This window comes from Apteryx rowi, unplaced genomic scaffold (genome assembly GCF_003343035.1).
Source record: "Apteryx rowi isolate R43461 unplaced genomic scaffold, aptRow1 scaffold_343, whole genome shotgun sequence".
NCBI classification, from domain to species: Eukaryota; Metazoa; Chordata; class Aves; order Apterygiformes; family Apterygidae; genus Apteryx; species Apteryx rowi.
Genome location: NW_020449897.1, coordinates 852,802 through 864,481, shown reverse-complemented (window position 1 = coordinate 864,481; position 11,680 = coordinate 852,802). Strand labels below are relative to the sequence as shown.

General features: G+C 47.6%; 1 protein-coding gene across 3 annotated transcripts in view; it reads right to left on the bottom strand.

Moving 5' to 3' along the window:
- The window catches only part of RAC2 (Rac family small GTPase 2), a 10,117-nt gene extending 6,963 nt beyond the window's left edge, over nucleotides 1–3,154 (bottom strand). The window contains exon 1 of one of the 3 annotated variants that reach the window (XM_026072576.1): nucleotides 2,950–3,154. In XM_026072576.1, the coding sequence (XP_025928361.1) occupies nucleotides 2,950–2,984 (35 nt within the window). In that variant the 5' untranslated portion in view covers nucleotides 2,985–3,154. The remainder of the gene's footprint in view (nucleotides 1–2,949) is intronic. The other 2 variants (XM_026072575.1, XM_026072574.1) reach the window with 2 other exon arrangements.
- Nucleotides 3,155–11,680: the final 8,526 nt, after the last annotated feature.

The following is an 11,680-nucleotide window of genomic DNA, read 5'->3' as shown; positions in this document are numbered from 1 at the left end:
AAAAAAAAAAAAAAAAAAAAAGCAGGAGTCACTGTAGTGTAAACAGTCTTGCTAGTATGAAATGGGGCTGGGGGAATCCTTCCATGCCTCAGGTTAATGATATCAGGAGACCAGTGGAAGTGGAGACACATTCAAAGTGTGCATAACCACAGGTTAGATAACCAGCAGGAGAAAAGACAGGATGTCACCCAGAACTGTTGTCTTTCAGCACAAAGGCTTGTTTTGACAGTCTGGTACAGAGATCGCTCAGCTAAAATTCATCCACTCTGAGGTGGAGGTGAGAGTCCATTTTCCAATATGTGCACAGTGCTGTACACTCACAGACAGGATATGTGTATTCATTTTGTACAAGAGTGTCAGAACAAAGCTTCCCAGGTGGTTATGGCCTCTGAACACAGACACTCATGCCTAGCCCTGCAGGCACTGTGGCCGGGGACTGAGATGACCTCTTGCTGACTTGCCACGACACTTGCCAGTCTGGGCTGTCTGCATGATCCGCGAGCTGCTGCAAGCTGCAATGTCACCCACAGAGAGAGCTGTAAGCAGCCAGCAAGGTGCCTCTCCTCGTGGCCAACTGAGGCTGCTTTTGGTGTTTCTGAGCAAGTAGCTGATGCTTCCTCTTGCCTCGGCCTCCCCCACTCCATGCTACAGCAGGGTGGAGCACAAAGAGTCAGGGTAGCAGCGCAGCCCAGACTGGATGAGAGCACTGGTGTGAGGGAGCTGGGAAGGGAATAGTCAGACTGCCAAGGGGAGGAGATGGCTGTGTCCTGGGCACAGGAAAACCTACAGTGAAGAAAGAAGAAATGGGAGAGAAACTGGGAGAAGGTAAAGCAGCCAGGACAGGTGTGGAAAGGAGAATCCTTTTGCAATATACTCAGCTGTCATTTCTCACGTCTATGTGGCCTGGGAAAGTCTGTCTGTGCTTCAGTTTCCCTGTGTGTAAAGTGGAGGTGGCAAGAGCAACCTGCCTCCTCAGCCTTTGACCACAGCTGCAGAATGAGGGAGAGGCCTTTCCTGAGGAAAGTGAGAAGCTGGACTACCACTGCCGGTGGCACTTTGACTTGCCATGGAGCCCTGCCCTGAACATCCCAGTGGTACCTGCAAAGTCTGCTGTGGCAGAGCTGCAGTCCTGCCTTTTGGCAGGCCCCTGCCATGCTCAGCTGGCATCTTTGCCCTGGTCACAAGGCACCTGCCTCAGTTGCTGCACTGTTGAGCAGCTGAGGAGGAAGTAGCACTCTTCAGTGTGCTCTGACACTAGTTTCTTCCTCCTGTCACCTCCCTTTCTCTGAATCCCCCTCTCAGTCCACTCTCTTTCCCCAGCTCTCCTGCTTCCCTCTCATCATAGAGGTATTGAGGGAAAGCTGTTGGGGCTGTGTGCTTCCTGAAGCTCTATCGGAGAGTGCTCAGGAGATTTATGGCAGAGAGAGGACGTTATTCGTGGAAAGGGGGTATGGTTCTGAATTAGTGTGGTTGAACTGAGAGGAGCACAAAGGGTCAGTGAAGGGGTGAGGGTTATAGCAAAATTATTGAGGAATGAGGTGGGAATAGTGCCTGGGACACCTGCAGGTTCTTGGGATTGAGCTCAGGGAGTGTTATAATGCAAGTGATGTGTGATGGAGAGTGGTATGGGGTCAGAATTGCTGTAGCGGAACATTGGGGGCTTAGTGGATCAATGGCAGAAGGTCTTCTGATTGATGAGGTTGAGCCAAAGGAAGGTCTGGTAAGGTGGGAGGGAGGCTGGGAGATAAAGGGGGGATGAACCAAAAACAAGTTATGGAACTCAGACAGTTACAGAGTCAGTACAATGTGTGAGGGGGAAACTGTGGGGTTAGCAGGGCAGTGGAAGAAAGTCCTGTGGATCTAATCATCTCACTCTAGTTTCCAACCTGCAAGGGACTTTTCTAAGAGGTAACAGTGTTTATTTGAGGTTTACTCTCCTTCCTTGTCCCACCTCCTCCCCTCCCCCAACCACTTGCCACAGGCCCTGAGAATATGTCTAAGATATATTGCTATATTTGTAGACTTCTTCCTCCCCAGGCCAGTTTTGAAGGAGGAAGTGACTGTGGGGAGCAGGGCCACTGCAAATGTCTCTTCATCTGCTACCTGGTAGCTGCCCCAGATAACAGAGCTGCCAACTCCTAGCTGGGAAATGAATTAACCTGCTCCATGCCAAATATCCCACCCAGCTTGTGGACTCTTCTCTGCTCCCCTCATCCACTCATCCCACAGGGCAGGGAAAGCAGAGGCCCAGTCCCCTTGGCAGTATTGCTTCACTTGTTGACAGCCTAGACTGCCCCCTTTCCAGTGCTCATGGGACATGGGCAGTGACACCGCAATGCTGCAAAGGCAAGGTTGTGTTACCTCCCATGCCCAGTGATATGTACCTGTGACTGTCTCAGTGGAAACAGCTCCTCCTCCTTCCCACAGAAACCCCTTGCCAGACAGTCACCCCCACACCCTAACGCAGAGTTAATGTTTTGAGGAGAGCTGAACACAGAGATACTGGAGGATACCTCATCAGGACCATAGTGCCGTGTCCTGCCTCAGTCAGCCCCAGTGAGCAGATGGCTTTCAAGGAGCCATGCAACTGCAAGAGAGTGCATGCACCTCCCAGGTTTTAAAGTTGATTCCTGCCTACAGGCTGAATCTGGCAGCAATAATACTACCTCCTGCATGTTGGCCAGATCTGTCAGGCCTCTAAATGACTGTTCTACTTTCTATGCCCCTTTTACAGATGCCCTTCAAAATGCCCTCTACTCCACTCTCCCCCAGCCCTCTCAGAGGCAGGTTCCTTGCCCTGATACAGGAAGGGAGAGCGAGAAAGGGAACATGGTTTGCAAGAGGTCAGAAGCAAAGCTGTGGAAGTTTCACCAAGCAGCGACCTTCTTTCTTGCCCCTTGTCACCGCCCTTCCCTACCCACATCCACAGAAAAAGAATGGGATACATACCCATCTCCCACCACAACACATTTGATGGCTTGCATGTCTCTGGACCTGTGGCTGAGGACAGCGCCTGGGGCAAAGGAAAGTCAGGCCAAAGCAAACAGCAGGGACACACGGGCAAATTTGAGTATCAAATCTTGAGCTGAAGTGAGCGGCAGGTTGCAGGGAGGGAGGAAGTGGAAGAAGGAACTTTACTCAATCACCCTCTGGTCCCTCCTCCCCTCCCACTGCAGCTCTGCAGCCAAGGCCGTTAGCTGAAGGCGGGGCATGCCTGACTTCGTGGTTTGGAAGATTATTGCTGTAATTTTTTCTCCCTGCATGTCTCACCCCCTCCCCCTCCAACCCATCACAATGAACAGCTGGGGGCACCAAACTGCTTTTACATGATTGGAGAGGAATGAGAAACTGGAGGGGCGGATATACCCTACTGCCCTTTGTCATCCAAACTTTGGAGCAGGTGTAAACAGGCAAGCAAATCTGAGGAGGGAACAAGAGGTGCAACATGGTGCAACAAAGATTTTTCAGGCTTTCCTGGTGCCCCTGAGGGCCAATGGTGAAATGTCACAAGGAGCAATGTTTTCTGTGAAGGCTGAACAAGGGACTTAAGCAAACTCTGGGAAGCAGCAGCCATTTCATGGCTGCTCTATACCTCCCCTCCTGTGGTGATAAGGTCCTATCACACTTCTCTACTTGCCCAGATTGCTAGTGCAAAGAAGTAATGCAGGTACCTATGTGTTCACCATGAAGTGGTGCAAACACATCAAAGAAGGTAATGATTTTTTTTTTAATCCCCCTGCCACTGCTATAAGAGCCAAGACTCGTGATGGAAAGGAGTCCCTACAAACCAGTTTCTCCTAACCATATAGCTGCTGCTACACCTCTTCCATCTTGTCCTCAGAAGAAAAAATGGTTTTAGAGCTAGGCAGCAAGGAAAATGGAGGAATTGCTTTACGGAGAAGAGACAAGTAGCAGAACGATCCCAGGAGGCTCTACTCCTTCCTTCCCTTCCTTAGCCCTCCTGAAAATAAGGGTCTGTCTGCTCTTTCTTCCTTCTCCTACCTTGCAATGCCAAGCCTGGAAAAAGGTATATGTGTGTATTTCTGTTGTGCTCCAGCCTGGACTGATGGGTGGACAGGCAGGAGATGCACTTCAGAGGAGAATAGACGTAGCGACACAGGGTTAATTAGAATTACAGGCTTTGTTAGGTGGCCAGTGAGACCAAGAGCAGTGGGTTTTTATCTGGGGTATTCTTAAAGGCAAGGAGCTTTGAGGGAAAGTGTTTCTCCAAAGGTTGGTGACCTTTATGCTTCAGCAGCCATGGGAAGTTGTTGTGGACTGACCTGCTCAGGAAGAGAGCTCTCCCATCCATCACTCAGTGTTGACCGTAACCCAGAAACATTTGACACTGGATCCTTTCGAAGTCTTATGGCTATTTCAAAAGTGCAAAGCTACCAGCTGTATTAGGTGTTCTCTCTGCGGGTGGGAGCAAAGCAGGGAGAAGGAAACCCACTGACTCCTCTGCAAACATGAGGAGGAAAGGGCTGTGGACATGCAGGCAACAGAGGTCAGAGAAGGACAGGAGGGAGAGGGAGAGAGGTTGATATAAAGAGAGTAGCAGCAGGAGCTGTAAAAGGCAGGCAGGTGCAGAATTATAGTGGGACAGGAGATTGGGGCCTAGTCAAAACAGAAGGCAGGTGTATCTGGTTCTAGAGAATGTTATTGGTGGATGGAAAAACATTTCCATCCTGAATCAGACCAGGAATGCTCAAACCAAGCACTGCTGATAGAGCTGGCAGTGTGCTATACCTTTCCCCCAGACCCTAACCAGCAAGGGTCAAGATGTGTCTCCAGGCCATGGGAAGAGGATTGTAACTATACTGCAAAGCCAGAAACCTGTAAAGTGCAACCATGGGCAGTTTGTTAGCACAAGGGCACAGTTATCCTTGAGAAGTTCTGAGCTTTGACAGCAGTCCATCTGTCCAAAATGTTTGGAGAGGTCTAGCTCTCCAAATCTCCACATCTCAGCTAGAAAGCTTTGGGACATATGATGGGAATTTATTCTCTAGGAAACTGGACACATTGGGAGCTCTCTGTGGCAGACACCTGGGTAACTATTGAGGGCCCAGGGATCCTGAAGGCCCTGGGAGCTGGGGCTGGTAGAGTCCTAGGGACTGAGGGAGCACTGTCTCCCTGGGACTTGGTCAGGCAGCCAGGGACAGGCAAGCAGGAAACTAATCCTTTCCTACACATTTTTGAAACTGTGTTAGGAATCAGCTTCTCTGGAAGAATGTTTCCATTTCCACCAGATCTTTTCTCTGAAAGTTTCCGATAGGCCCTAGGTAGCAAAGTGCCTGGGGAGAAGCAGGATGAGCAGAAAAGAGAGCAGACACCTGGACTGGGAAGGAGGGAACTGAAGAGAAAAGTGCTGGAGAGAGCTGGAGAATGCAGTGAGTGTTTTCTGGGGCAGAGTAAGGGTCATGGATGCAGGAGACAAGGAATGAGATTTAGGCTAAGGGAGACTGGACAGAAAACTGGTCAATGGCATGGTAGGACCTGGTGTCAGGAAAGAACAAGGACCACTGACCTGCTGACTGCAAGTGTGTGTTTCTGTCCTTGTAGTCTGGCATGTGGGCCTGTGGGATCAGCGGTGTGGGAACAAGAGGGGAAGATAAATGAGGATGATGTTAATATGGTCATGCAGGAGTGACTGCTGTTGAGACATGTGTCCAGGAGGCCCATTTCTAAGAGTCAGCAGTCTTCTGTGGCAACAATGAGCTGTGAAACTCCTGGGTAGAAGTAGTGTCTCCATCCTCCTCCTGGACAAATTACCTTTGGAAGATAAACACCTCCTACTGCTACTGACAGTCAGAGGTCTGTGCTGTGAATTTATAAACATCTATTCTCTGCCAGTGTCTCAGCAGAGAGACAATAGGGTTCTACATGAAGCCTTTTGTGCAAGGATTTTCTTTCCATCATATTTAAATTACTAAAAAATGGAAAATTACATTCAAACAGCACACACTGTAACAGCAAAGCTGCCAATTCAATCAATTCAAAATCAGGAGAGCTGGGCAGAAGCTCTGAAAACAAGTAGTACCTGCTGCCTTTACACCTCTCAGTTGTGCATGCTGAAGGAAGGAAACTGCAGGCTGGTAATCCGTAACAAGTGTATACAGATCTGTTGCTGCTTTGATCTGCTCTCACACCACCAAGAGGTGCTCTTGACGTGGATTCCCTTCTGCATGTGCAGCGGAGCTGAGAGAAGGCAAGCATCCATCTGGGGTTTCTTGTTCCCTTTGCTGGATTTGAGGAAGATGCTAACAGCTGAAAGAATTGCCCAGTGAAACAGTCCTGCTCTGAGAAATTTCCAAGGCCCCTGGCTATATCATGTCTGAGGTACTGTGACCCACGAGTCGTGGGTTTGCACAGCACCCATGTAGAAAGGTAGGCAAGGGAGGAGGTGCATGCCAGATGCAGCATGCAGATCGAAAGCAGAAAAGAATTTGAATCAGCCCATTGCTCCCCCTTTTTCTATGGTGTTCTGCTCCCTCATGGAGGAGAGGAAAAGGCTGGGGCCGTGAGTTCGCACCTCACAGCCCAGCACAAGAGGGCAGGAGCAGAGCACTAGACTTGTGCTTCAGCACAGAAGGGTCAGGGGAATCCTTTCTCGGGGGACACGTGAGGCTCATTTCTTTGCACAGGACATGGCCACAGCAGGCAGTCTCATTGCCCTGGGCCCTGATAGAAGCTTCTTTATGTGAGCTATTGCTCAGATAATTCTGTGTGGCCCTGAGACCTTTGCTGTGTGTGCTGGCCCTCCACCAGGGAAGAGAGTATTGCACTTCAGCCAGACTGGGCTGCAAACTGTCCCCTCTGGCTCTATTCCCCTTTTGTGATTTCTCACTTCCCTATTTGTTCAGCTTCCTAACATCTGCCTCCTGCTTTTAGTTCTTGCTTTGCTTCTTCCCTTCTCCAGAACTCCCACCCCTCCCTTTTGCTGCCATCCTTTCCCCTCACTGCTGTGTTCTTTCACTGACTGTCGTGCTCATTTGAAAAGCCTGGCCTTGAATTCAGAACTGAGATCGTAACTAAAATGGGCGTGATGCAGCTCAGGCCATGATGTCCTGCAGCCCCTGTTAAACAAGTTGCGGAGCTGCTTCATTCAGAGTCTTATTTCTAATATGGCTGTACTAGGGCCTTCTCTAACCTAAATTTTCACTCTCAATCAAAGCCCAGAAAAATGAAGTTTGCAGTCTTCCTGCATCCCCCTCCAGCCCCCTTGAAATATAGTAACAACAAACTACCTACATTTGCATCATACACAGTTTCATCTTCTTGGTGAAATGTAACTCAGCTTGAAAATGATATTTATTTAATCTTGGCCCTACCTTGCCCATGAGCTTTTCTGGAGACCAAACCTACTGCAGTCAGGGACAGGTGGTCCATCCCTAATCCATTGTGCCATGGAGGCTCATCTATCTTCAGTGCGCGGCTGCTCTCAATCTTGCCCTTTTTGGGCAAAAGAGTTGGCCCACTGTCGTCTTCCTGTCTGGAGCACTGATGAGGGTTCACCTCCAGCTCTTCTCCATGAAGTGCCTAGGTAAGCAGAAGACCATGGCACAGCCCTCTGGCCGTCAAGGTCTCCATGATGGCTGATTCACACTTGCACTTTCCTCACTTGAGAAGCTGTTCCTGGAATCCTAAAACATACTGAACTTCTTTTTGGCTTGGCCTTATCTTTTTCTCTATATTTCTGCAAGTCCCCAGCGACTCTGATATCAGTTTCCATTCTTACAGACAGTTTGTTCTCAGCAAGTGACAACCCCCACCTGGTACCATTCTGTTATTTAATGCTGATAAATACAGATCAGTATCTGACTGTGCATCCTTTCTCACTAGGTGCTCAATTAGTTCAACAGCATTTTCCACCTGCTTGTTGTAGTGGGGAAGTAACTGGGACTAGAGATTCTACATGTAAATTCTAACTTGAGTGTAAACTGCTTGACTTGGCTCCCCCAAGACCAGCAGTCCTTGAACTTATCAGATGTTAGATATTCTCTGTTTAGTAAAAGCAGGTCTAATATATATCTTTGCATAGTGAGCTATAGTATCTTCTAGGAAAACTGCAGCAGGGAAGTAAGAAGAGCTATTTAGAGTAGTAAGGATAGCTAATGCTACTCTGTTTTACAAGACTAATATTTCCTGAACCACCAAAATGGGCTCTTTTGATTGACTTCTACTTTTTTTGCAAATACACAAAGCTTCAAGCTTGCTGCACATCTGAGCTCAACAAAAACCATCTCTGGCTCTTAGTTCAGATCTATCAGACTCTAAGTGACCATCCATAATCTTTATAACAGTTTTTTTTCATGTGGCCTTTTATAATCTCCATCTTTCTACCCTTAAAAAAAAAAAAAAAAAGAAGACACCAATTCCTTGAATTAGTAAAAGCACCTTGCAATAGCTATTCCTGCTACTCTGCACTAGTAGCTTTACTCACTGCCTGCATGTTCTCATCCTGAGCTCTTGCTGTAGCAATCGGAGTTCATGTTGCTCCTCACACTGGACAAGGATTATTTTATTATAATTGTTATACACAAAATTGTGTTGTTGTGTTTGCTTTCATGCTGTTTTACCTTGCATGGCAGCCTGAACCTCCCAAAGGAGCTACTGAATTTGTACAAACCTGTGCTTTGTTTCTCTGAGAATAGTTGTCAGAATACAGTTGATATGTTCAGCCCAGAGAGATTTTGGCATTGGCTTTGTCACTCTCTTTCTCTCCCAGTATTTATCCTCTTGAAATTAGTAGAAATATTTATATTTCCTTTTTATTTACCTAATTATTTGAGGTCTGTAACAATGAGTAGAAAAGTGCACCTACCCTGTTGGTTCAGTATTTCCCTTTATGACTCCCAGAACAACAGACCTTTCCAGCTCCAATTTAAATCCCTGTGTACAGTCAGAGAACTGCCCTGGGAGCAGAGATGGTTCATGGCAGAGGCAGGATAGGCAGCAGCCAGAAGTAGCAACCTGCAGCAGGCAACAATCTGCCTAACCACCTCATCCATGCTTGATGAGATGGAAAATGCTGGTCCAACCTGGATGCCCCTATACACACTCTCACCTGCAGCCTGCATAGTCCCAGCCTAGGGCCACAGGGAGAGACAGTGTGTGAGGTTACCACAGCTGGGAAGGATGTGCAGCAGCAGTAGCAATTACTGGATCTAACCCCAGGCCTGTGCCAGAAGCCCTGATCTCCAGAGATCTCCTGCCTCTGCCTCTCCCTCTTCCAGCAGCTCTGGAAGCATAGGAGACATTTTTCTCCCTCTCTCTCTTTCTCTTGCTGTCTCTCTCTTTACCTCTCTCTTTCTTTAATTGTTCCCCCCCCCCTTTTTTTTTCTCTTGAAATAATGAAAGGGTTGTGTTGTAGCCCTCCCCAAGGGTATTTTCATGCCATGACCACGGAAGTTGTATCATGTACTTAAGGGCATTTCCAGGTTCTTTGCCTGCTGGGATAGTGTTGGTACCCACCTAGGTTCAATACACATCCGTACTGTCTGTCTGGGATGCTCAAGCAAACTGAGCCTGTCATCCGGGTCCAGGTTTCCTCTGGAGAGGAACTGTCTACTTTGCTCCAGAAGGCAGCCTGGAAGCAAACTTGTTTGCATGCCATATGAATGAGTGGGGGACCAAGGACCTGGAATATATCAGGGAACAAACCAAACAGACCAGGGAGACATATTTATCCTTCATTTTTGAAAGAATGGGAGATGCTCTAGGCTTAATTTAGTCATATGATCCTGTCTAGTTTCCCTCATTAAAAACATCTTTTGCAAATGTTTCCTTATTATATGAAATAGAATTATGCAGTTTTGTAATAGTGTGCTTCCCATTCAGAGTCCTTTAGCTGAATTAACTGAAAGCATTCAAATTTCATCAAAACCAACCATTGTTAAAAATAAGGCTACCAGAACTAGGAGAATGTGAATAGTGGAGGTCATAATTGAACTGAATTAGTAGGTAAGATGTCAAAATAGGATAGTCAGGGATACCAAAAGTGAGGCAGGAAAAGATGAGGGGAGAAGGAAGCACCAGGGAGTTAAGAGATTAAGCAAGTATGGATTAGTCATGGGTAGGGGCCTTGCTTTGTTCTCTGTTGGAGTGACTAAGAGAACTTCTGCAGTGTACAGAGGCATCCATTTTGTTGTTTGCAAGGCACTGTGGTTTGGCCTGCCCACAGACACACGTATAAGAAAAGCCCCGATCAAGCTGCCTATATATATAACCTACCCTTGAGGCAGACAAGTTCAGGGCTTTCAAGGAAGAGCCCTAGGTTGGTGTGCCTGTTTGACATCAGCTGCAACATTGATGAAACATATTTTTGCGGAAAACACAATGATAGCAGGGTTGGAGGTGGTGTGCTGTGCCCAGCTCCAGTGCAGTAATTGGAGCACTGGGTTGAAGCTGTGGGACAGTGAATTCTCCTCTGATGTGGCTCAAAACCTCAAGATAGACACTGAGTTTACGAGGTGCAGACTCTTGGCAAGTTGTGACCTAAAGACAGGCTTCTGATAAACTTCATGGACAGACCTTGGGTGTGCTGAAGGTCAGGGCAGATATAGCATACCCAGCTGCATGAGTCTGGGGGTTTGAAAATTGCAATTTGCGCTAATAAAGCTCTCTTCTCCTTCCCTCTCCCCCTCCCAAGTAAGGTTCTAGCTTCTCTAAATATATTGGCCCTGACCATGGAAAGCAAGTGGGGAACATTTGTCACTGACTCTTCCTAAAGATCACAGGTTATTTGTAATCCTGCTTACAGCTGCCTATCAGTATCCCTTCTGGATTTCTGTCACCCCTTGGCACAATGCCTTCAAGTTTGGGATATCTCTCACTTCCATTGGAGGTTCATTAGAGTGCTTGTCCTCTTCAGTAACAACAATGAACCTGTAGCATAACCACAGGTAACAGCAAATGCAAAAGTAAGGAACCTGAGAGGAAGGGAGAGCAATTTCTGTGTGTGCCTTTCTCTGTCAGGTTAAATGGGCCTAGAGCAATGAACCTTACCCAGAGCGTTCAGGCAAATCCTGCTTTTCACCTCACACCTTTTAAAGTGCCATTTTTTCTGACAGGAAGATGTCAGACCAGTCTGAGTTAATGAAAGTGTGAGAAGGTCATAGATCTTCCTTTGCTAGTGAGTCCAGGACTTTCAGTCTCACAGAAGCCTGTTTTAAAGGGTGGCCAGTGTGCATAGATGCCAGCTCTGACTCCATAACATGTCAGAGGGTGATTTCTTATTTTTCTACATGTGCAATGCTATTGCAATCTCTATCCTGCTGTCCCATGGGCAGAGAGCAGGCAGAGGTCTGGACTTGTTTTGCAGTCCTGCTCAAGGCCTGTTGTGAGTGCAGCAACAGCTGGGGAAGTTCAAGTCGTGACTTGTGATGTGTTTCAGAGGTAAGTGCCCACGCTGTATGGAAAGGAGCTGTCCTTCAATAGCTTCAGCCCTGCCGGCAAAGGGAAGAGACCTTCCTGGGCCTCACACCTGGTCTGAATTTTACATTGACCTATTTCTTCACAGTCAGCATTTTTTCCATCTCTGACATGGTGCCCTCTTGCACACTTCTTTTTTCCCATATCCCCTGCATCAGAGATCTACCACATAAAACAATAAAGACCGTGTACATGGCAACCAAGTACAATTAACTCAAGGAGAAGTGTACAACTTTCCAGGGCTGTG